The sequence below is a fragment of the Priapulus caudatus genome, unplaced genomic scaffold, assembly GCF_000485595.1.
Source record: "Priapulus caudatus unplaced genomic scaffold, Priapulus_caudatus-5.0.1 Scaffold115, whole genome shotgun sequence".
Classification (NCBI taxonomy): Eukaryota; Metazoa; Priapulida; class Priapulimorpha; order Priapulimorphida; family Priapulidae; genus Priapulus; species Priapulus caudatus.
Window position 1 is genome coordinate 363,633 of NW_014577176.1, and position 24,816 is coordinate 388,448.

Consider the following 24,816-nt stretch of genomic DNA (forward strand, 5'->3'; position numbering starts at 1 on the left):
ACAAAAATGTGAATAAACGAATCAACTATGTGAATACATTTATTTCCGGAGGTGGAATACATATAGATGCAAAATTTGCATACAAAGATATGCATACAAAGTCTCTGCTGCGTTCACGTCGTGCGTGAAATCTATTCGTCAGTGGCTGTCCGCTCTGTGTGTGAGTGACCTGTAAGTGAGTCTCACTGTGAGTGTCTGTAAGTGACCTGTAAGTGAGTGTCTGTGAGTGTCAGTGACCTGTAAGTGAGTGTCTGTGAGTGACCTGTAAGTGAGTCTCTGTGAGTGTCTGTGAGTGACCTGTAAGTGAGTCTCTGTGAGTGACCTGTAAGTGAGTGTCTGTGAGTGACCTGTGAGTCTCTGTGAGTGACTGCTAACGTGTGTTTTGCGTTGCAGATAAACCGATCACGGTGACGCGGATGGAGGACATCACGGAGCCGGGAGAGCCGCAGGCAGCTGAGTGTGGCATCACCAGCACCACCATCGTCATCGGCGTCGAGCCACCTAAGATGGATGAGGTGCCCGTGTCTCGTCTCTCCGCCGACGCAAACTCCTCCCTCCTCTCCTCCTCCTCCTCCTCCTCCGTCTCTGCCACAGCCGTCGCCGTCGCCGACGAGAAACCGGAGATATCGGTGAGCAGGACAGTGCTGGCGGCGGACGGTGCATGCAGCGCCGCCATGCCTGCGCGTGTGTCCGCTCCCGCCGCCACGGACGAGGAGGCGGTGTGCACCGCTAACCACTTGTCCGGCAGTGCGAGCGACATGTCTGTCGCGAGCCGCGGTGCCACGCATGAGGCAGCTGTTACGAATACCTCCGCTCAGAACAATGAGATGCACGGCGGCAAGACGACGGCGCGGCACGCCGACACGATCGACCGCACGGCCGCCACAGCCGAACCCCACCCCGGCGTGAACAATGCCGCCGCAGCGACACCTGGTGTTGCGCCCGCGAACCGGCAGCTGCAGAAGACGGAAGGTGGCGGGCCGGCGGCGGCGGCTGCGGCGGACGACGTTTCCGCGGAGACGAAACCAGTCGACGAGCTTCTGAAAATGAAGACGAGCGAACTGCTGGCTGCGGACTCCTGCCGGGACAGTGGCAAGGGCACGAGTCCTGAGAGCGAGCGAGACAAGAGCCCAGAGAACAGCGACAAGGGCAAGAGTCCGAACAGCCTGAAGGACCCGTCCGAGTGGGAGGGACTCGAGGATTACCTCGACGAATGCAGCAAGAGTCCGTCGAGTCTCGGCGGCGGCGGCGGCGCCTCCAACACCTACAAGTTCTCGTATGGCGGCGGCGGAGGCCAGTACGCGGTGACGGCGGCGCCCCCCGGTGGCACGAACAGTTCGTCGCACGTGCGGACGACGTCGAGCTACGACGCGGACACGCTGGCAGGGGGCGCCACGCTGCTGGGGGCGACATCAGACCACCGCGGCGGCGGCGGCGGCGACGTGTGTTCAACGTTGGCGAGCGTCTATGGAGCGCGAGCGTACGGCGTGGACGCTCCGCCGCGGCCGCACGTCAAGTTAAAGTCCGGCCAGGCTGCTGCCGGCGGCGTCTACAAGCATGACGTGAAGCAAGTGCTGCAGCAGCAGCAGCACGGCAAGGTGAACATGAAAGCTGCTGCTGCTGCTGCGGCGGCGATGGTAGACGGAGGCGGCGGGGCGCGCGAGGTGACCGCTAACATCGCGGCGGTGGGTGAGGCCGCCATGCGCTCGCTGTACGCGCCGTGCAGTGCCAGCGGTGCCCTCGTCCCCATCCAGGGTTACGGCGGCGGCGGCGGCGGCGGCGGCGGCAAGTCGTTCGCCGTACAGGAGGTGTATGCTCGCGGCGCGCCCAGCCCCGCAGCCCTGCAGCATGGCAAGTCTCTCGTCGCCGCGATGCCCCTCAGTGCTCAGCCCGCGAGAACTACACACTCGCCCGTCGACCCGGCCACGGCGGCCGGCGCCATCATCCACGCGACGAAGCTAGGTGGCGTGTCGTACCCCCTGCAGCAGTGGAGCGGCGGCGGCGCGGTGAGTCTCGACGGCTTGCACAACGCGCAGCAGCAGCAGGGGGCGCCGGCGCCAGCAGCGTCGTCCGCGCAGCCGGGCCTGGCATGCTCGCAGCCGGACGCGGCGACCGTATCCGCGAATAGTGTGTTTGCCGCCAGCGTGTCGTCGTCGTCGTCAGCGTCGATGAACGGTCCGTCGTCGTCGGCGGCAGCGCTGTCTGTGACGGAGGTCGTGTCGAGCATACTGAACGCTTACAGCGTGTCGATGCAGGCAGCCGCCGGCTCCGCGCCCCAGACAACCTGCGCGTCGTTGAGTCGCGACCACATGTCCAGGCAGCATTACCAGTCGTCCCCGACGACGGCGACGACGGCGACCAAGAATGCGTCGTACGGCGTGGCGGCGGCGGCGATCGATGGCGGAAACGCGCCGACGTTAAAAAATGGTGCGGCGCATCAGCAGACTCTCGCGCAGGGGGCGCTGGCATCGCACCAGCCGCGCACGTCGTCCACTCATTCTCCCGTCGTCGCGTCGAACCTCGCAAACACGATAGCAGAGGTGAGTCGAGGCGTGGTTGCCGCGGGCGACAAGGCGGGCGTGTGTTCGCTCGCCACGGCAACGAGTCTGACCTCTACCTCACCGCAGCAGCAGCAGCGAGTATCGAGCGGCGTAACCACGGCGACGACGACTACGAGAGTGCGGCCCTCCCCACCAAAACCTGCTCCCCTGCAAATTCCAAAAGTGCAGACGTCCGGCCCAACGTTGGTGGCGTCTCCGGTCAACCTCGCGTCCAGTTACCTCCTGGCGGCGGCAAGTCTGACGCAGTCCGTTCAAGCCTCCATGTCTCTTGCGTCCTCTCACCTGTTCGGCCCTCTATCTCCGCCGCTGCCCAGCCTGCAGAGCAGTGCGGCGGGCAGCCAGTGCCTCACCACCACGTCTCAGGTTGGAGTCGGCTCCTACACGATGCGCAGCAGCAAGGCTGTGCAGAAACGCTCAATCAGTCCCGGCCGCGGCAGCTCCCCACGCGCCTGGTCCAACGCCGCGGCCCAGCCTGCCTCGCCGTCCCTCGCTGCAGTGACGGCCGACGCGTGCAGCATAGCGGCGGCGGCGGCGGTGCGGGAGCAGCCAGCGTGCACGTGGACGACGACCCCCACTGCTGCGGCCGTGTCGAACGGTCCCGCATCGCCCGCTTACTCGCTGCCAACGTCGATAACAACAGCGCTGTCCGCTCTCTCCGAGACGTCGATGGCCCTCAGTCGCTGCCACGGCCGCGCGGTGGCGCCACCTACCAGCAGCAGCCAGTCAAACTCCGCCCCCATCACGAACGTGTTTCTCTCTCAGTTTGCCACGTCGGAGATGTCGCACGACTCCGCTGACGCCAAGTCGCCGGCCAGCGACGGTTACCATAGTGCCACAAAGCCGCAGTCTGCGTCGCCACGGCAACGCGACGATGACTCGACGCCCGTCGCGCGGAAGCTGGAGTCGGAATCTCACGCGGTGTCCGCGTCTCAGTTCAACTTCGAGGAGGTTTCTGTGTCTGCGTTGGTGATGAACAGTGATGATGTGCACGACTACGCGCCCTTGCCTGCCCCCGGCGAGAACTCTCCATCCCCCAAGCAGGAGCCGGCCGTCACGAAGACAATTGTGGTCATGTCCCCTGGGAGGGCCGAGTCTGACGCCTCTGCGAAGCAGCAACAGCAGCAGGAGCAGCAGGAGCAGCAGGAGGAGGAGGAGGAGGAGGAGGAGGAGGAGGAGGATGAGGAGGAGGAGGAGCAGCAGCAGCAGCAAGAGGAGGAGGAGGCGAAGGAACCGTCGTCAGCCGTCGTCACACAGCCGCTAAAGATCGACATCCCCGTGTCGACGTCGTCAGTGCCGATGGCTCCGGCGTCTGCGGGTAAGAGAGCCTCGCGGCAGCAGCCCAGCCCTCCCTCGATGCGCATCACGCGCTCAGCAGCCGTCGTCTCCCCCAAGCCGGCCGTTGTCGACGCCGCTCAGCAGGGGGCGCTAGCGTCGCACGCGGGCACACCGACGGCGACGCCTCGGGCGAGTCCGCGCGGCGTCAAGCGTAAGTGTGGCTCGGAGGAGCCGGAGAACGGGGTGGCGGGGGCGGGAGCCCGCGTGGGGGGGCGCCTACGCAGGAGGGGGTCGGTGGACTCGCAGCCGGAGCCCGTGAGCCCGCGGGAGACGTTCACGCGACCCAGCGAACCCGACGAGGCGAACGCCGCATCCAAGAAGCTCTCCAAGCGCAAATCTTCCGAGACGGCTGCTGAGCTCATCAAGGCATGCATCGGACTGGAGGAGAAGCCTGCGCGGCCCTCCCCCACCGCGGGGGAGGACACGCGAGGGGGGAAACCCCTGCCCCCACCCCCGCTGCCGCGGGGGAGGCCCGGAGACGACGCGCGACCTGACTCCCCGAAACCCGCTGCACGACCGACGCGCAGTCGTCGCCGCGGCAACGCCGAGACGACGGAGAACGAGTCGAGCGATGACGAGGTGTTGCTGAGTGAGCTGGTGGGGAGGAAGCCGGGGGATCGTCGCGGGGGGAAGTCTCCTCAGGAGAGGCCGCTGCGAGGCAAGGAGATCCAGAGCAACAGCCGTAACAACAAGGATGCACGCGGCATGCGCACCCGCACTCACTCCGAGTCAAGCGCCGCGTCCGAGACTGGAGACAGGCTGGGAAAGACGGGGAAGGAGGAGAAGGTTGGGAAGAAGGAAGTGCCAAAAGCAGTGGAGAAGAACACTCGAGGTGAGCAGCAGCAGCGGCAGGGGTGAACGTTTACCAACGTGAGGGGTTGAGGGTTCACGAAACGCGGTAGCACTTTGGGAAAGAATGCAGGAACTGTAGCTTGCTGGCATGATACGAATTGGGGGGGGGGGTGGTGAATAATAATAAATTCAAATTGCATTTGAAATGCATTTTCCATTGCATTTTAATGGGAATGATAACAAACTTGCGTTTGCTTGTTTGCAGCCGCGAGTAGGCGGAGGTGCTCTCCTTCACCGATGCCACCTGTAGCCCAAGAACAAAAGGAACAAGTCGCAGAGAAAAACACAAACAAAAGAGCGACGCGGTCGAGTGGCACGAAAGGTAGGAGGATGTTGCAACTCTAAGTCTACGAACTGTGGTTCTTAAAGTGCGCTAACAGATTTACACATTCTCGTTTATTAACAACATTTAGCTGGTTTTTTTTCACTGTATTTGTACTTATTGTATCTTACTACTCGAGTGTGGGCCAGTAAGTATTGCCATAGATGCATTAGTGCCCTTAGTGCAACCATCGCCCACGATCACTGTTTAACGTCACCGTCTCGTTGTCGTTGCAGTGGAGAGCTCGCAAGATCTGCCACCTGTGAAGCGCAACCGACGACGGTGAGGCTGACGAGCGTCGTCACGGTAACGAGCGACGATCCCCCGCCGGTCGAACGCGCGCTTGTCGTCTCATCGTCCGACCGCGCCGGCCCGCGGGGGAGAGACCAGGCCTGTCATTCGTCGCGCCCCCTGGCTGTGTGTGCGGGGGCAAAGAGCCGCACCTTGCTCCGGAGCGACAGCACGAATAGCCACTTGTTTATTTGTAGAAACGGGGCAGAGACACTGTGGAGGGGGATCAGTGCGACCAAGACGCGACGAGGCAGCGACCGCCTGCAGAACTCTGAACTGTCGTTTTTCCAGGTGTGAGAGCAACTGACTGCTAACTGGTAGGGTCAACAGCGCAGAGCGAGAGATATTTGCAAAGTGCACGTGCCATAAGATGTATAAATAAAGTGCAATAACGTCAGTCAAATGTGCGGACCAAGATTTTGTTGTGTGTTCGACACCGTGTGCTGCCACCTGTTGTGTTCTAGTAATGGTTTTTTGTTGGATATAGTATCTATGGAATATTATATATTTGATTTTTTGGCACGTTGTGTGTGTGTGTGTGTATGTATGTATGTGTGTGTGCGTGTGCGTGTGCGTGTGCGTGTGTGAGAGAGGTTGGCTATTGAGGCAAAGAATCACGTATCACTGAATTCTGTCTAATCTGTAAATACTGAATAAGCTTCACAGTCGACTAGTAAGAACGTTCTGACCCATGTTTGTATAATAACTGAAGAGTTTAGACTGTAAAGACTACTACCGCGTGTACAGACGAAAGATGTGAACTTAGGTGCGCACGATTAAGTTAATAATGTACATGTGTAACGCTGGTGCGTACGGTTTGAGTTTCAAAGACTATTAGATAATGCTAAATGTGTATTGAGCATAGGTGTCAAATATTTTGACCTTGCCTAACTGGGATGTTCTATTGTTAAGTTATGAAATGTGGCAAGAGAACATTTGCAATCGCATTCACCATTTGCAGTTGGCATCTTTAGTAGCGCTGTGCATCTTAATAGTGTTTCTGAACGCTTGTTGCTTGTAGATTTAGTAAACAGTGCAAAAATTATGAAAAATACTAAAAAATAATGAATTGCGTGTGTAGAGGAAGAAATCCTCTCACTGCGTCTGCATTAGAACGAGTTGCTGCTGTTGCAGAGTAGTGCCGCACTAGAATGGCAGGCAATGGATGAAGCAAGGGAGAACTGGGATACACTGTGAACTGTCTGTTGTAAAAACAATTCTTGTATTTTCCTCTCTCTATCTCCTTTAGATTTAAATCTTAGGTATATTATAACCTTCGCTGTATAATATGATTGACTGTGGCTGCTGTTGTCGCGTGCCAGTTGGGTGTTGATGATTGTGAAGTTGCAATTTTTCTGTGTTCACTCGTGTGGGATATGTCAGGTCCCATTGTACAGGCTATCTGTGAAGGCATTTACCATACACGGTGAAGCAGATGTTACTATGAAATTGCCAGTTATTTACACAAAATGAAGTTTTCGCTTTGTAAATTTACCATAAAATAATACTGGAGTCTAATCAATTTCGCTGATGAATTGGATTTAGTCGCCACTATATTATTGTAACTATATCTCTGTACGCAGGAGATCTAATTGTACATAGAATCACTCTAATATACGCCTGTTCTAATACTGAACAATCTATCATTCTGTTTGCTTTATTTTGAAGTTCAAAACTGCAAAGACGCGTTTTAATATAGTATTATTAATAGTGTTTGGCGTGGTGAACGTATCCGACACTGCAGTTGCTGTAGCGATGTTCAAACCACACTCGTAGCATCAATTATTGTAGTGGAAGCAGCAGCACGTTGTCTGACCTGTTACATAGAAGCACATGGATATAGATAGCTCCAGGGTAGAAGCCATGGTTGGTGTCAACTACTATCCGCTTCAGTGTTACGTGTCTCCATCGCGGTAGTAGGGTTGCTGTACTGGGTAGTAGATATTTCTCCTGTATCACGGGCCATCGTTGATGAAGTGTCGTGTAACGTTGTCGACCCAGCTACCAATATCCGGATTTCTCCTCGTTTGGTCTCGCCTGTGAGATACTGCATGTGCCCATGCAGCACGTGCATGCACCGAAAATTCCGACTCGTTCTCCGAATTATGTTAGAACGTTAGATACAGCTCTTTCACACGTGTTTATTGCTCCGTTACTTTATGTAGTGTTCTTGGATTTGATTTTTGCCAATAGCTACGCACCGGCAACAGTTGCAGGCATTTAACGTGTTTCTAGGGAGCCGTGCGTCTCTTGGTTGGTTGTCCTTCGCTCGTATTCTAATTTTTGTTTTATTTTGAGTAAACTATTAGCGCTGCAGCTGGGATACACCTTACAATAGTAGTGGGAGACACACTAATGTGTGATCTATACTGCTAAGATGTATTTTGTATTTTTATAAATATCCCGTATAATAAATACCTATAGGCTATATATGGAAATTAAAATTACTCGACCTGTTCATGGTATGGTTTTCTACATGCGCCCATATTTTCTTCCTACATTTAAAGTTGGCATTCTAAACTTCGAACGAATTTCCATTCGAACGTAACTCTAATGAGGATTACAGGGCCAAGGCGCTGAGCAAGGAATGCTGATCACTAGTAACTTTTATACATGGATTCATACATGCCTGCATGGTAAACGGGTGAAATACTTCTACCGACTTCCACTGCTGGGTCGCTGATACTGTGATAGAAGTATTTCATCCGTTTACCATGCAGGCATGTATGAATCCATGTATAAAAGTTACTAGTGATCACCATACTGAATCAGTTATGTTCAATCAACTATCATATAAACACCTGAAACGAGATTAATATTAATGCCAACATATATTATGTTGCCATTATTATTAATCTCATTTCAGGTGTTTATATGATAGTTGATTGAAAATAACTGCTCCAGTTTATGAAATGCGAACGTGTGATCATGAACGGCAAAGGCAATAACATTAAATGAAATAAACTAGACAAGCACTCGTAGTGAAACACTATTTTTGCAAGGATAATTTAATATTCAGAAACGATGCCATTCTTAAATAAAGTCGTACTGGAAATAAATATAACTTCCAATAACATTCGGTCAAATGTTGCAAGGCGTACAAAACATGGGTCATCATGTAGATTGGGGGTATAGATCGTGGATCGTCGTGTACAGATTGGAGACAGAGGTCCTGATTCGTGCTGTGTAGATCAATTTAACGACGTGCAAACACTGCGAGTAGTTACAGCAACGGCAATGTGTTAAAATGGAGGTTCCAACGCACAGAATATTACGCGGGGTTGTCACCGTAAGACACATTCAGCCATGTTTGTTTTGCCAAAGTCTTACATTGTACACGTTCTGTTCTTCCTTGATTACTGCGTATTTTCACCCAGAGCCTAAACGGTACATAGAATAATGTCTTGTGTTCTCATACACACATTGCTCTCGGAACGTTCGTTGTGAAACAATGGCAACAGATTTAATAATCATGAAACAGGTAAAGTAAAACGTATACAAGAATTAGCATCGACGGGACGCATGGACTTCCTCACTTCTTGTCACACCAAACTCAACACTACCGCTGTATCAATGCATATCATTTTATACAAACCTGGACTGAAATTACAATATAAGGCTTTCCATCATTCATTCACACGCGCACGCACGCACGCACGCACGCACGCACGCACGCACGCACACAAACAATATACGAGAACTGTTAAGCGACTTAACAAAGGGAAACTGGACGAAATTAGAAATATATGGAAACTGCTACACATGTTCACCCCCTCCTTGATAAGTCTATCATCACGAATATCAGTGCATTTCACTCCGCTATTTGACCTTATTTAGTCTCTGATTTCCCTTATCCAACTTTCAGGTTTTATTGAGCAGATTCCTATCGAAGAAGACGACATATTTCAGCTTCGTAGAAAAAAACAAGGATTTGGATATTTCCAACTCACACGATGTCACACAAGGCAATCGTGCATCTAGGACGCAATAGAAATGTTTACCTGGCACGGCCCTAATATTATATTAAAGCAGTGGTTTTATATACTGCTTGCGCTGGCTATGTATAGACAAAAGCAGTACAGCAAGCTAGAAATGACACCACTTGCAGATGTTACAAATACTCCAAGCACTGAACTGAACATCTCGACTCGCAATACATCACTTCTGCAGTTCTCATCTCACTAAATAATGTAGACATTTATACTGAGGAGCTGCATGATACGGAATCGTGGCAGACAATAGACGGATGCAGTCTGAATGAACATCGTGCACCGTGGATATGACAGCACGCACCGAGCAGTCATGTGCTAAGCGCGAGAGCTATCAGCAGCTACTGACACCTGTCATACTCTCTTGTTCACATCATACGAGGTTGATTGGCCACACGGGTTTGCAAATCACACGCCGACCACCGACACGAGGCCAAATCACGGCCACCACGTCACACACACACACGCAGACAGTTTCAGAGACAGCCATCACCGATCACAGACCAAGCACGGACTAATAACTGTGGCCCACCGACAACCCTGTGTGCATGCAGCCTCGTCCAAAATCTAACACAGCGTGCCACTGCTTGCATCCTACTGTCACGAGCGTGTGCTCTACAAATGAACCCTTCAATCACCCTTTACACCACGCATTCTCCCCACAGCCATCTTCCTCGTGCAGTATTTCGTGGCAAGAGTAATGGGATTAACATATATCAAGGTGCCTCGTAACGTTAGCGCTACAGGAATGCGTGATGCAAGAATTCGTTGGCGATGGGACAGCGATGCTAACACTCTGCAGCAACACTGTTACTGATGTAGTGTTTGACGTTCCCAGTAAGCGGTGAGATTACCGCCACGCAACCGATCATCGTGATTAATATATTCACTCATCTTTAATACATTAGCCACAAGGAGATACGTAAGTCATGTATAATATATATCTCTGGCACAGTTTTAGCATATTACCGTAGCAGACCTGTACACTGCATATTCAATACAGCTCTATTCAGAAGTTTACATACATCTGCGTCAATGTCACCTAGTTATACAATACCCTTCAAAAGGTTCATCCGACCTCACCTCATCTTATTACACAACAATTCCCTTTTTACATTTTTACCTATAATCATTCAACCACTAATCCGAGATTGAATGCACAAGTCCTGCCTCCAATAAGCATGCATGTAGCTCAAACGGATTCGGGCGCACTCATGAACCCGGCTTTACTTATGGCCCGACTCAATAATCAGCAAGGTATGCAATGCCTCTGTCGTCTCCTAATGAGAATGATACTGATGGACGATAGTATGCTTCTAAGTCCCATCTGGTTTAGTCATTGCCAACAGTTATCTGTTTAAACTCGAATGTTAATCAAAACAAACAATTTTTACAATTTACAATACCGTTTTCCAAACTCTGTATTCTGTGAAATAGTTGCTACCATATGAGTCACCGATAACACAGGATAACTGACATAATAGCCCCTATTATGTCTAGAGGCTATGATGCCAATGATTACGAGATCAATTTTACATTTCACCCCTACAAAACTTAGAAAATGTTGTAATACCCTCTCCAAATAACATATTCCGTTTTTGACATGCGAGTGTGTTACCATAAGCTTTGCTCTTCATGCTTGGTGAGATGGGAGGCTTGTGTAGGAGGAAGAGAGTGCTGTTAGCAATTAGTAGTTAAACACTGGATGGCTGTATTCTATACACGATGATGGCGATCACTTCAGTATGCTCCTTAGCCACTGTGCCCTGCCTTAGTCACTCTACACACTACGCCTGTACATGACTGCACGAGCGCCACCTGTAGAACAGAAAGATTTTATAGTTAGGGTTAGGGGTATAAAACAAATCATGAAATCAGCATGATACAATTTGGCAATATCACTCAAAATTTAGTCACATAACATTCTATAACACATAACTACAAGTGAAAACGGATTTTTTTTTACAAGCATATGTAGGCATGCACAGGCATCTCCTAATCCACTAGACACTCAGGCAGCAACACACACAGGCATATATAATATATACAAACCCACGCAAACACACATCCACCAGTGCATGAACAGACTATATAGTATGTGCATTTGTTTGTATACCTTTAGGTGCTTATGTATCCTTGCCTATATGTATGTGTGCATTTGTAAACATCTGACTGTTTGTATACTGGCATATATATGACCACGCGCCTTTATAAGTGGATTCATACACCTAGGGGTGTTTGGGCACTGCTGAACGTAGGTAGCACGTACGTGTGCTACCTACGTGTGCACGGCTACAAGCTACGTCACCTACCCTAGCAACACTTGGAGGAGTGGCCAGATGACTGTGATACATGAACGTTGGTGTGGTTTGTACTTGTATCTCTGCTAGGCGTCTGAAAATATATATATATATAGACATATATTTCATATCAGATCGACATATACAAAACTCTATATCATATCAGATATAGAAGATATAGATCAGAAAGAAATATCATTATGTGAGACTTTCAAGTATAATACATGGCAATAACATACATTGTATATGTTCCATGGTAAACATCGAATGCATCTACCTGTATAGGAAAGCCAGCAGCAGTCTATAAAGAACACTTTTAGCCTTTCTCTCCAGTAGTCATTATATATACAGGTTTGACTGTATAAGAAGATCAAACAATGTTACTAACAGAACAATGGTTACCTTATTTAATATGGCTTCCGCCAGCTCCATGAAAGATCTTTCTATGTTTATATTGTTCTTTGCACTGGTCTCAAAAAAACGGATACCATGTTCTCGAGCAATCTGAAAATGCAGTGAAAACGACCTGTGACAGAATCTGTACCACATTAAAACAAATCATTACGTTCCTGATATCCATGCAAGACACTGGAACGTCTACCCACGAGACACCTACTGTCGAAATACCGAAACAAATTATTTCAGATCATGTAAGAAAGTGTTTACCGAGAAGTGCCTTAAAAAGTTATTTGATTGATATTCAAGTTTAATACTCAATAATAAAACCAATAAATACAGTGTTCACTTACATTCCTACATTGTTACTACTACGGTCAACTCTCCAAATTCCGAACACCCTCAAAAGTGGATCTTACGTTAAACCGGACGATAAGTCCCAAAACTATCTAAGACATCTAAGTTGCTTCCTCCCCCTAAAAACTGATCATCACAGAAAACCGAACTAAATGGACAGTCCGGAGGGTGGTTAGTAATGGGAGAGTTGACTGTATACGTGTTGTCCAAGAGGATGACTCACTGCACTATTACTCTACAGATGCGTTACATGTAAACGTGACTTACCGCTTCGCCACGCTCCTTGCTCACCACGTTACATGTAAACGTGACTTACCGCTTCGCCACGCTCCTTGCTCACCACGTTACATGTAAACGTGACTTACCGCTTCACCACGCTCCTTGCTCACCACGTTACATGTAAACGTGACTTACCGCTTCACCACGCTCCTTGCTCACCACGCTACATGTAAACGTGACTTACCGCTTCACCACGCTCCTTGCTCACCACGTTACATGTAAACGTGACCTTACCGCTTCGCCCGCTCTTGCCTCACACGTTACATGTAACGCTGTACTGTTACCGCTCGCCTACGCTCTTTGTTCACACTGTTACATGTAAACCGTGGACCTTACCGCGTACCCGCTCTTGATTCACCAGTTATCATGTAACCGTACTCTTACCGCTTCACGACGCCTAGGCTTAACTTGCTCCACTGTTACATGTAACGTGATCCTTACCGCTTCGCACGCTCCTTGCTCCCTGATACATGTAAAGCTGATTACCGCTTCACCACGTTCTTGCCTCCACGTTATGTAATTGATTACCCCGCTTCACACGCTCCTTTGCCTCACCCGTTACTGTAAACGTGGATCTTACCGCTTCAACCTGTTACATGTTAAACGTGCTTACCGTTCGCACGATCTTGACCTCACATGGTCTACATGCTAGAACGTGACTTACGCTTCCACATGTTCATGTATAACGCTGACTCATCCCCTTCACCTTCGCCCCCCCCCCGGACAGGCACACCAGTCCGCGCTATACGCTGCACCACGCTCCTTGGCTCACCAGTTACATGTAACGTGACTTACCGCTTCCACCACTGTAATGTAAACGTGAACCTTCGACGTTACCCTAAATGTTATCATGGTTAAATCGTGCACTTTACGCTTAGTCCGCGCTCCTTGCTCACAGGTTAATGTAAATTTAGTGACTTACGCTTCACCTACGGCTCTCTTCTCCATGATACATGGGAGAAAGTGAACTTACGCTTTCGCGCCGCTCCATTGCTTCACTCACGTTACAGTTTTAGGACCGTGACTTGTACGCTTACACAACTGCTCCTTGTCACCCGTTACACTGTTTAATAACGTTGACTTACGCTTCACACGCTCCTTGCTCACCGACCGTTATGTATATTCGTGACTTACTCCTTACTGACCACGCCCTTAGCTCACCACGTTACATCGGTCAAAACGTGACTTACCGCTTCACACGGCTCCCTTGTTCCCATTTTAATGGTAAACGTGCATTACGTTCCACGCCTATGCTTGCCTCACACGTTACATGTAACGGGAAGCCGGGGGGGGCGGCCGGCGACTTACCGCTTCACCACGCTCCTTGCTCACCATGTTACATGTAAACGTGACTTACCGCTTCACCATGTTACATGTAAACGTGACTTACCGCTTCGCCATGTTACATGTAAACGTGACTTACCGCTTCACCACGCTCCTTGCTCACCACGTTACATGTCAAAAGTGACTTACCGCTTCGGCCACGCTCCTTGCTCACCATGTTAACTAAACGCTGACTTACCGCTTACGCCACGCTCCTATGCTTACCAATGATAGCATGTAAAGTGCACTTACCGCTTCGCCACCCCTTGCTCACCATGTTTACATGTATAATCGTGACCTTACCGCTTCACCACGCTTCCTTGTCACCACGTTACATGTAACGTGACTTACGCTTCCCACGCTCCTTGCTCATCACCATGTTACATCGTTAACAACGTGAATTACGCTTCACCACCGCTTGTCACCATTATACATGTAAACGTGACTTACCGCTTCAGCCACGCTCCTTGCCTCACACATCGTTACATGTAAACGTTGACTACCGCTTCACCACCGCTCTTCCTCCCATGTTCACATGTAACCGCTGATTACGCTTGCGCCACGCTCTAGCTCACCAACGTTACTTATGTAAACGCTGACTTTACGCTTCGCCACGCTCTTGCTCACCATTGTTACCTGTAAAACGGTGATTTACCGCTTGCACGTCTAGCTCACCACGTTATCATGTAAACGTGACTACCGTTCGCCACGCTCTTGCGCTCACACGTTTACATGTAACGTGACTTTACCGCTATCGCACGCCCCACTGCCTCCTTCTACCACGGTTACATGTAAAGTGACTCTACGCGTTTCACACGCTCCTTGCTCACCACGGTACATGTAACCGTGACTTACCCGTTCACCCGCCTCCTTGCTCACCACGTTCATGTAACAGTGACTACCGCTTCACAACCCTCCTTGACTTACCTGTACAGTAAACGTGACTTACCGCTTCGCTCACGCTTGCTCCCCGTTACATGTAAACGGACTTACGCTCACCACGCTCTGTGCCTACCATGTTAACATGTAAACGTGACTTACCGCTTCGCCACGCTCCTTGCTCACCATTCGCTTCTCCTCCATGTCGCACTTGTTTCCCAGAATCATCTTTTCTACGTCTTCATTTGCATGCTGGGAAAAGAAGTGATTTCAACATTTACCAGAACGAACGAAACTGAACGTCAGCTGGACTACCTTCACTCACTACGACTGCCGAGCCACAGTCTGACCTTAGTTCGACTATACGTGACCGAACTGAAACCAAATGCAAGCCTCCACCGAGAATTTAACCAGTTGTAATAAGTTATGCATCCAGGGGCAGATTCTCTCACGTGACGGATGTGTTGAGCCAGGTTTAGAGTACTAACAGGTAGATATCAGAGAGCCAGGTTTAGACTAGTAACAGGTAGATATAGCAGAGCCAGGTTTAGACTAGTAACAGGTAGATAAAACAAAGCCCGTATTAGACTAGTAACAGGTAGATATCAGAGAGCCAGGTTTAGACTAGTAACAGGTAGATATAACAGAGCCAGGTTTAGACTAGTAACAGGTAGATATAGCAGAGCCAGGTTTAGACTAGTAACAGGTAGATATAACAGAGCCAGGTTTAGAACAGTAACAGGTAGATATAACAGAGCCAGGTTTAGACTACAGGCCCCTCCCTACGTTGCGCAAACCGCGCGCGCCCGCCCCGTTTGGGAAAGCTCCCCCACGTTTCAATCGTTCCGCCCCGATTAAATTCCACCACAATAAAAGTTTGACAGCGCGGGAATCGATCGTCAAGAATTCCCATTCGAACATGCCCCCGGACGCGTGTATTTTTACGGTACCACTAATGCGTAAACCTCCTACACTACGCATGCACTGCAGACCACAAACAAGTACAAACAGTCAACCTGTCCCAAACCCTAACACTAAGTGTAAACCGACTCGGCTATCCTATATACAAGTACCCCAAATACCGTCTATGGTGTGGTGGCGATTTTACGCATTACGGTAAAAAACACGCCCCCTAGTTTCCCCCCTAGTTTCCCCTCCCCCTCCCCCTGTTTCAATTTCATCCTGGGGAGTGGGGAGAACCCTGGACTAGTAACAGGTAGATAAAACAGAGCCAGGTTTAGACTAGTAACAGGTAGATATAATGAGCACCGCAGTCAATCATCACCTCATCTATATTTCGTAGCCACTTTGCGATGTTGTCGAAGGTTTTCGGAGATGTGATGTCGTAGACTAACATGATGCCCATGGCACCTCTGTAGTATGAAGTTGTGATTGTGTGGAAGCGCTCCTGGCCTGCTGTATCCCTGCAGAAACACAAATGCCACCATCACTCACGACATTCCACACAGCCGTAGACCGTATTCATTTATTCAGCTTAATGATAGCTAATAATAAACTAGACATTTGATAACTGCAGGCAGGAAAGGGGAATGTTCGTGTGAAGTCAAAGAGAAAGAAAACGCCTGAGTTGAGATAACTTTTATGCTGGCTTAGACTGTATAATTACACCTGGGGAAATGGGGAGAGAGGTTGGATGCAAGGAAAGAAATTGAAGTAGACTGAAGTGGAAAGGATAACACGAGGCATTGGATATATGTGAATTTAAATCAGAGTGAAACAGAAGAACTCGCTTCCTCTAGAAATAGTGTGATCTTGATGTCTCAATGATAAAAAAAATTAGAGATGAGAAAGAATGAAGCTGCAAGAAATCAAAATTATCACATATGATGCACTGCTTTTTGAAGAAAAGGGGATGGAAAATAAAACCCTGTATAGATTGCAACCGGTTGCCTTCCATTATGAGACTAGGTTTCTACCACTGAATGAAAAAACTATGTAGTCTGTGCAGAGGAGATCCAGTGAGCACCCAGGAAGTTTGTACTAGAGTGACCTAGATATCAAAGCCACAGTAATAGTGTTTTTTATAGTCTATTAGTGGAATAAATATGGCACAAATTATAAATGAACTTCAAGTTCAAGCGGAGTAAAATTATTCTGTGGTTATGGAAAAACAAAAACCTAGAAGCTAATGTTAGGCAAGATGAGCAACAGAGGAAGGAAAGGGGCAATAGCTACAGAGATTTCTCATAATCTCCCTTCTCAATTTTTTCCTTATGGCAGCTCATGCATGTGACAAAGGAGAGGAGGAGCTCGTTTAGAGAGCAAGGCAAATATAATTCAAAATCACAAGATTCGAAAGTGTGTAGTTAATCAAATCAATCATAAAATTCCAAGTGTCTTCCTAGCCACGGCTGTCATTTGCAATAATGATTTTGATTTGATATTGCTTTCTTCAATCGAATATTCAAAGTTTCCTGCGCGTGTATGTATACAAAATTTACGAGGCAAAACGGTGGTGTTCGCTCTAGCCAATATGGTTGATGACTGATCGATAGAACAACGAACCCACTAGAGGTACAAAGTCACTGTACGCATACACACACCTACCTCACTAACTCACTCCCGGCAACAAAAATATCTATAGCTAACCACCGTCCGCAGCCCAGCAGCTCGCTGAGATTAAGAACTTAAGCTTCCCGCTGACCGGTAGCGGAGCAAACTAGGAACATGACTTTATACGAAAAACGGTCAAACTGCCTGCAGCCGTGCACGTGCGCGCTACAAGCGAATTCTAGCATGTACGGTATTATTTCACAGCTAAAAATACGCCCCCATCGCGTTCTGCTACAGTCGGCCATGCAGTGCTGAGCACTTGCTTTTACGAGCACACAGTGAGAAGGCTAGCAAGATAGCACCTAGACCCTAGGGACCCTAGAACCCTAACCCTAGACCCTAACCCTAGACAAACCTAGATCCAGATAGCAACTGTGGCCGCACCCACGCGCCACATCTCCCCCCCCCCACCTCCCCGACAAGTAAAGGAGTGGTGGTGGTGACACGTGGCGCTCGCCCACATTATCTTATTTGCGTGACACCGTCATTGGCTGCCTACCGTTTACCGACACTGAGACAACAAGTTAGAGGATGTGTGATGCATGGTACTCTATAGACTTTGATCTGAAAATCACTTATATACCCTTAATACGTCCGCTCAACAACCTACGGCACATAGAGAGCCTGCAGAATTCCGTGTTTACTTGCACGTGTTTGTGCTCCATGTCGTATTGCCTGAGAACTTGCAAGTCTCACAGTAAACAGCCAAGATAATGACTGACGACCTATTTCGCTAGCAAGTAGAAACACCTGCTGCAGATGTGACCTGCCTACGTTATGAGTGTATGGCCGCACACACACACACACACACACACACACACACACACACACACACACACACACACACACACACACACACACACAACACACACACACACACACACACACACACACACACACACACACACACACACACACACACAGAGAACACCTTTCATGTTTTACTGATTAACAAACAACGCGTAATGCGTGTGCTACTGTACTGGATATTCTGAGATTACTTTACGAGTGATGATTCAGTCTATGATGTTGCTCTGAGGTTACGCAACCCCCTCACAAACAAAGTGATGTGCACGCACTGTACAGTAATGTACAGTACAGTACAGTACTGTACAGTAATGCCCTACCACCCCTGCAACACGGAAGTAATGCGTCCCAGATTAAAAAACCTTCGTAAAGCGAAATTTTCCGACGTGACTCGTTTTTCCGATTGACGCCCATTATATAATTGGAGATGCATTCCTACGGAAAATGCTTCGACCAAATGACGTTATATGAGCAAAATTATGAATGCGAGTAGGTATTCTCAAATGCACACATTCCTTATTAAATGATGTATCACACTAGCACGATGAGATAGAAACGGAATTTAGAATACGAATTACTGGGAGAGACGCTATTACTGGCCTGCTCACCATGGTATACACCCATCTATATATATTATATTATATATAATTCTCAGGTTTAGATGCTTCAGGCTCTAACAAGTTACAAAAACTTTGTTGCAATGCATGTGAACCAGGTAGACTATGTACTTGGAGCACGTTGCAAGTACGGTGATTGCAGGAATAAAAACATTCCATACAAGCTACTGGTGTTTCATCTCTGTAGGAAAACTATCTAACAAGCTACTGGCACATATATCACAGCTCTGTCTTGTCAGACTGGCTGCATGTATTTCATTAAACTTGATGATATTGATAACGATTGAGTATGCAACATTTCTGGATAGAAAGCTCATTCTATTGAAAAATTCCACAACCGAAAATTTACATTTCATATCTCAAGTGTATTATTTATAATTTACATCCACACAGACGAATTTCTGTAACATGAGCTTCTATGATGCAGGGTTGTACTGTACATGTAGAAGAATTTTTGGAAAGGAATGAAGTTATACCAGCAACACTTTTACGTTCACTCAACAATTTCAATTAAGACTTACCATATTTGTAGCTTTATTTTCTTCCCGTGTAATTCAATAGTCTTGATTTTGAAATCTATTCCTGTAAAAGATTCAAAATAAGGTACATGATAACATTCCGACCATGGGTATTTATTTAAACTATGGATACATACACAGCCGATAACTGCTATAACAAACATTTGACCTTAGTACCAGGAGTACATTTCACTTCCTCCGAATTGCATCCGACTGATGCCTGGTCGTCGTTGAACAAACAACTGATGCACACACTTTTGAGAAATAGGAGAAATACGTTTATTAATTAATAATGTGCATACTGTGTGGTTGATTATTCTATTGCACTAGAATGTTTACTGGTCTGGCTGCAGTAATGTCATCATCAGACAAAAGTGAAATGTTTTAATAACCAGCACAGTCATACAGCGTAATGGCCGGGCAAAATCTCTTATGTAGTAAAAATAAAAGATAATACCCAGTAGCACATACATGTAGATATATATACTACCTTTTATGCAGTAAGTATCAAATACATTATCAAGTGCTAGACTAATGTAATATGACAGTGTAAAGAAGAATGGGTCAAGAAATTTGAATTGAATGCTACTTAGGATTGCCAATCCTCTTCCTCATAAACATTTAAATGACCACCAACCTATATATATATATATATATATATAGAAAAGAAATCTGTCTACACACGCAACTTTCGTGGGTTTCCATGAGCGACCCTTATACAGACTTGACTGCATGTGAATGAAACAACACTACATGGCGCCCACAAGGTATCATATATTGTGTGTTCACCTGATTACTACTAGGTCACTATGATGCTGGTGAAGATGGGTGAGATAAAAGGCCACGTTTACTTCAGTAGAGGTTTTACAGCACCTTAACCTTGTGATGGAATGCTTACAACACTGAATAAAAAATGGAAATGGCTCTACCCTGACGCTGTCATGCGTACGGTAGGAGTTTTTTGCATCGATGCTTTGGCCATGTGTCTCTTTTGCTACCTGAGATGAATAAAGAGCTGGCACCCATTCGTAAATAGAAACCTTGAGCACTCTTACTTTCTGAGTAACAGTCTTTGCAGTCTAGAAATGCCCCTTGGGGGCAAATAGGAGACATTCCAACCAAAAAATCAATTATGCGCGCACACTTCCCACCCAGCCACTCGCTCCAATCATTGACACACACGACAACGTCTGGAAAGGCAGAGAACGAGCAATTCTCACTGGCTATACACTTGCTGAATGCCATAAACTCACCCTAGCTGAAAGGCTCCTACCTGTTGCCCGCTCTGCACAACACCCTCACCGTGCTTGTACGAGGGATTGTATGTTTGTGTGAGGTGTGGTGGGAGTGGGGGTGAATGACTCACCACACTACCATTGCATGTGGTGAATCTTACACGATGCAGACAAACGTATGTTTGTGTCTATATATATACGATTGCGTGCGAGTACCAGCGCACAAACGTGTGTGGTGTATTGTGCGTGCATGCGTGCGCGTGCGTGTGCGTGAGTGTATGTGTACAACTCTGCAGCAACAAGGGATGTACAACAGTATTTTAAAATCTGCATTTAACGTTCATACCATACTGGATAGAACTGATGCCCAAAAATCCAATGATTGCATTTCTCTTGTTCCCATCAGCCATAGAATGAATGCATGCTGACATGCATGCCAAAGACTACAGCAAGCCTAAAGCAATTATTAATCGGGAAACAACAGTACATGTAGGAAGCTTCCTTAGATACACCAATGATTCTCGAAGGGTGGGAAACTGTCTAATGGGATAGCAGAACATTTCACAGTTGGGCCGAACTACATTTTGGAAGCTGGCTGCATATGTATTAGATTATTCTACTTAATGGTGAATAACTACTCCACTCATTCTTTTTAAAGCATTTCATTTCATGAGTTTATTTTCCCAAGTTTAGCAGTACTTAATAAATTAAAAATTCCTTTGTCATGAATAAAATTCCATACCCAGAGTTTCCATGATGACAGGTACTACTGTATTTATCTTTATCAATCATGCATTAAAAATGCTTTGAAAAAGTAAATATCCTCGATAACCCTCCAACTCCAACCCAACCCCAACTTGCTGAAGTGTCTTAAAATTCCCGATAAAACCAAATGCATGGCAAGATGATAAATGCCTGGTTAGATGAACAATAACTAGAGTCATTCTACAAGCTATAGCCGACAGAGGTAAAATCCAATGCAAATGACCTTCCTGATCTGTGCTACGTGCACTCACTGATGCGTTCTCACAGATTTGTGGGGGTCTGAAATTGCCAAAGGCAGGCAAAAACAGAACTGTGGAGTAAGTGACTCACTAATTCAAAAGTGCTAAGAATGGACTACACACCTTATAATTAGTCATATGAATAGCACAGAAACTGTAAACGTTAACATGTCTGTACATGACTACTGGGATCATACCAGAAACCACTATTGACACAATTATCACCCACATCTATGACTGTGTGATTTATTGAAAGTGTGTGTGTGGGGGGGGGGGTACCTAGTTTCGCAATGTAACCGATTATGAAACAAACTTCATGCAGTAAACTATGGATTATTGTTCAACATGTACTAGTAGTTGTGTTAATTTTAAGCACAATGTGTCTGCTGCTTACTTACTCACTTACTTACTTAGTTAAGACTGCCTGACGTGAGACCACATATTAAACACTACAGCAATTTTAAAACTATCATCATATGTAAGGATCACAATGATGGTATAAAGTTAAACTCAAGGTTTGAAAACTTGAGGATTTTTTTAATAGGTACAAGCTTTTTTAATAGGTAGTAGCTTGGAGATCGGTCCAAATTTCATGATCGATCATCGGTTTTACAAAACAACCGGTGATCGATTAATCATCGATCATTCTAGATTGCGGCGACGACTCGGTGACGCCGCGTCATCGTCGACACAACCGGTGTATTGCGAAGGAGTATTGACATTATTGTATGTGTAGCTAGTATTTAATGGTAAGTAAATTAAGGATACTGTTGGCATGATTGTATGTGTAGCTAGTATTTAATGGTAAGTAAATTAAGGATACTGTTAGGGTTACGGACGGGTAACACTCTAAAGGACATTGCAACATAACTGCTCATCAAATTCAATCAAACTCATATCCATTACATAAGAGAGATGTCTATCTATGCTATCGATAAAAAATTTTCATTAAAAATTCATCGCTAATTAAGTGACGGCAAAAATTGTGAATTTATACAAAAATTCTTTTTTTGTCATTTCTCAGAAACAGCAGAGTTGGGACCTAAACTTTTAACCATAAGTAGTTCATAATATGAACAAAAAAAGGCTCCCGGAATTTTTAAAAAATGCTTTTATTTAGGAAATAAGTTGAAAAGATGTAGGAAAATTTAGGATTAGACTTGATTTTCAGGAAACAAAGTCGCTTAGTTCCTTGAAAATTTACACTGCACCGTGTTTACTAGTACTTAGTACTATCTATTATTTACCCTGTAGCAAGACCTACATTGGAAAACATATTAAAAGTGATTCGAAATAATTATAGCTATAAAATAACTACACTTATTTTTTCATAATTGTTATTTATTAATATTGGTGTTTGCCGACCATTTTATCAAGGCGCTAAGCGGCATGCAATGTGCGACCAGACTTCATCGGAAATCTCACTTATGATATTTCTGTGTGAATGTGGTGAACTGTCAACATGTATGCGAGTGCACAGGAACTTGAAGCGTTTCAATAAAATATAATGCTAAATAAATACGAAATCTATTTACTACCAAAGTCTTAATGTTTCTCTACTCTCTTTCACCTATTATTGCCGACAATTTCCTGTAAATGTCGTCCAAATGCTTATCTGCAACACACTGTTACACACTGACACATAAATATATAGCAGGTAGGAAAGCGTGCTGCCAAAATTTGCTCGACGCTCGCTTTATTTCATACGAATACAACACAAATATTCAATCATTCTGCTCCATCTTTATTTCTATTTGAAGAACAGTGTTCACCTGTTATAAAAACATACTATCTGTGTTCGTAACCGAGCTGTGTCATGCGAAATCACACAAAGCCTGACGAAATTCTCGCGTTCGCTTCCGTTGCGCAGTTTATGTAAATGGCTGCAAGTACAAGGCTATAGGCGGCGCTGCATTTTGGGAAACTACCACGCTGCTTTCCAACTCCCGTACGAGCCCCGTCAAAGCCGCAAGTGGAGCGTTGCAAAAACGTTGCAGCGTTGCGGCGCAAAAATGTGGTCACGAAGAGCGCCGGTGGGTGTTTTCTGATTCTGACAGCCATTTCCATAAACTGCGCAATGGGAGCGAACGCGAGAATTTCGTCAGGCTTTGTGTGATTTTGCGTGACACAGCTCGGTTACGAATACAGACAGTATATTTTATAACAAGTGAACACTGTTCTTCAAATAGAAACAAAGATGGAGTAGAATGGTTAAATATTTGTGTTGTATTCGTATTAAATCAAGCGAGCGTCGAGCGATTTTTGGCAGCACGCTTTCCTACCTGCTATATATATATATTTATGTGTCATTGTGCAGCAGCTAGCGTGCGGCGTACTTTTGTGTTGCAGATGAGCATTTGACCGGCATTTATTATAGTGATTATAGGCGATTATAGGTGATTATAGGCGAAATAGAGTAGAGAAACATTAAGACTTTGGTAGTAAATACATTTCGTGTTTACCTTTTTTTCTTTTTATTGAGACGTTCCAAGTGCCTGTGACTATGTGCGAGTGCTCATACATTTTCGCACCAACAGCCCATACACACGTACGCACATACTTACGCAACTCTACAACGTTTTAATTTTCTAAGTAGCAAAACAAGCTGGCCCCGAAGCTTGAAAGTAGGACTAGTAGGAGTACTTAGTAGGAAACATGAGGATTTTAGGAAATCTGGTGGAGAGCTGTGTTAGTAACAAATTACAATGGCATGCCTTACACAAAGTTGCAATACATGCAACGGCAAATAACGTTTATTTCTTTTGTTCGCGCTTAATTACACATCACAACTTACCTATTGTTGAGATAAATGTTGTGTTGAAAGCATCATCTGAAAACCTGAACAAAATACAAGTTTTGCCAACACCACTATCTCCGATTAGCAACAGTTTAAACAGCAAATCATAAGTCTTTTTCGCCATCTTCAAAATCCGAGAGAACGCAAATCGTGATGCCTTCACTCAAACTTCAGTCCCTTCGATAGCGAATATGGAACAACGACGAAGCTCTAATTTTAATTTTACCAACACACTAGACGTTATAATATCCAGAGGTTATAACCTTAAGAAATAATTTCGTCCCAAACACACAGGGACGTCCAAAACGTTGAGAAATGTAAAATAAACTCAACAGATAAGGTAATCGTCTAGACGTCACGTGAACGGAGGTGAGGTCACC

General features: G+C 46.6%; 2 protein-coding genes across 2 annotated transcripts in view; one reads left to right on the plus strand and one right to left on the minus strand.

The window, feature by feature from the left end:
- The window catches only part of LOC106805474 (serine-rich adhesin for platelets-like), a 17,007-nt gene extending 9,199 nt beyond the window's left edge, over nt 1–7,808 (plus strand). Inside the window, exons 4-7 of the mRNA XM_014807068.1 lie at nt 394–3,629; nt 3,825–4,728; nt 4,954–5,070; nt 5,307–7,808. Coding sequence (XP_014662554.1) covers nt 394–3,629; nt 3,825–4,728; nt 4,954–5,070; nt 5,307–5,356 — 4,307 coding nt within the window. The 3' untranslated portion in view covers nt 5,357–7,808. The remainder of the gene's footprint in view (nt 1–393; nt 3,630–3,824; nt 4,729–4,953; nt 5,071–5,306) is intronic.
- A 529-nt stretch (nt 7,809–8,337) lies between these two features.
- On the minus strand, nt 8,338–24,810 carry LOC106805488 (ras-related protein Rab-10-like). The gene is made up of 7 exons (XM_014807097.1): nt 24,434–24,810; nt 19,404–19,464; nt 16,170–16,308; nt 15,047–15,136; nt 12,053–12,154; nt 11,663–11,744; nt 8,338–11,168 (listed from the first exon to the last, which is right to left on the minus strand). Exons 1-6 carry the CDS (start codon nt 24,558–24,560, stop codon nt 11,664–11,666), a joined length of 600 nt encoding a protein of 199 aa, XP_014662583.1. The 5' UTR covers nt 24,561–24,810; the 3' UTR covers nt 8,338–11,168; nt 11,663.
- Between the last annotated feature and the right edge of the window lie 6 nt (nt 24,811–24,816).

Bases quoted from the DNA above. Each gene is read 5' to 3' on its own strand.
- LOC106805488 (XM_014807097.1), bottom strand. From the start codon at position 24,560: ATGGCGAAAAAGACTTATGATTTGCTGTTTAAACTGTTGCTAATCGGA. The intron at 16,309-19,403 runs GTAAGTCTTAAT...GTGTTTCTGCAG, and splicing joins AAAATAAAGCTACAAATATG to GGATACAGCAGGCCAGGAGC. The intron at 12,155-15,046 runs GTAAGTCACGTT...CTGCATTTTCAG, and splicing joins GCAAGGAGCGTGGCGAAGCG to ATTGCTCGAGAACATGGTAT.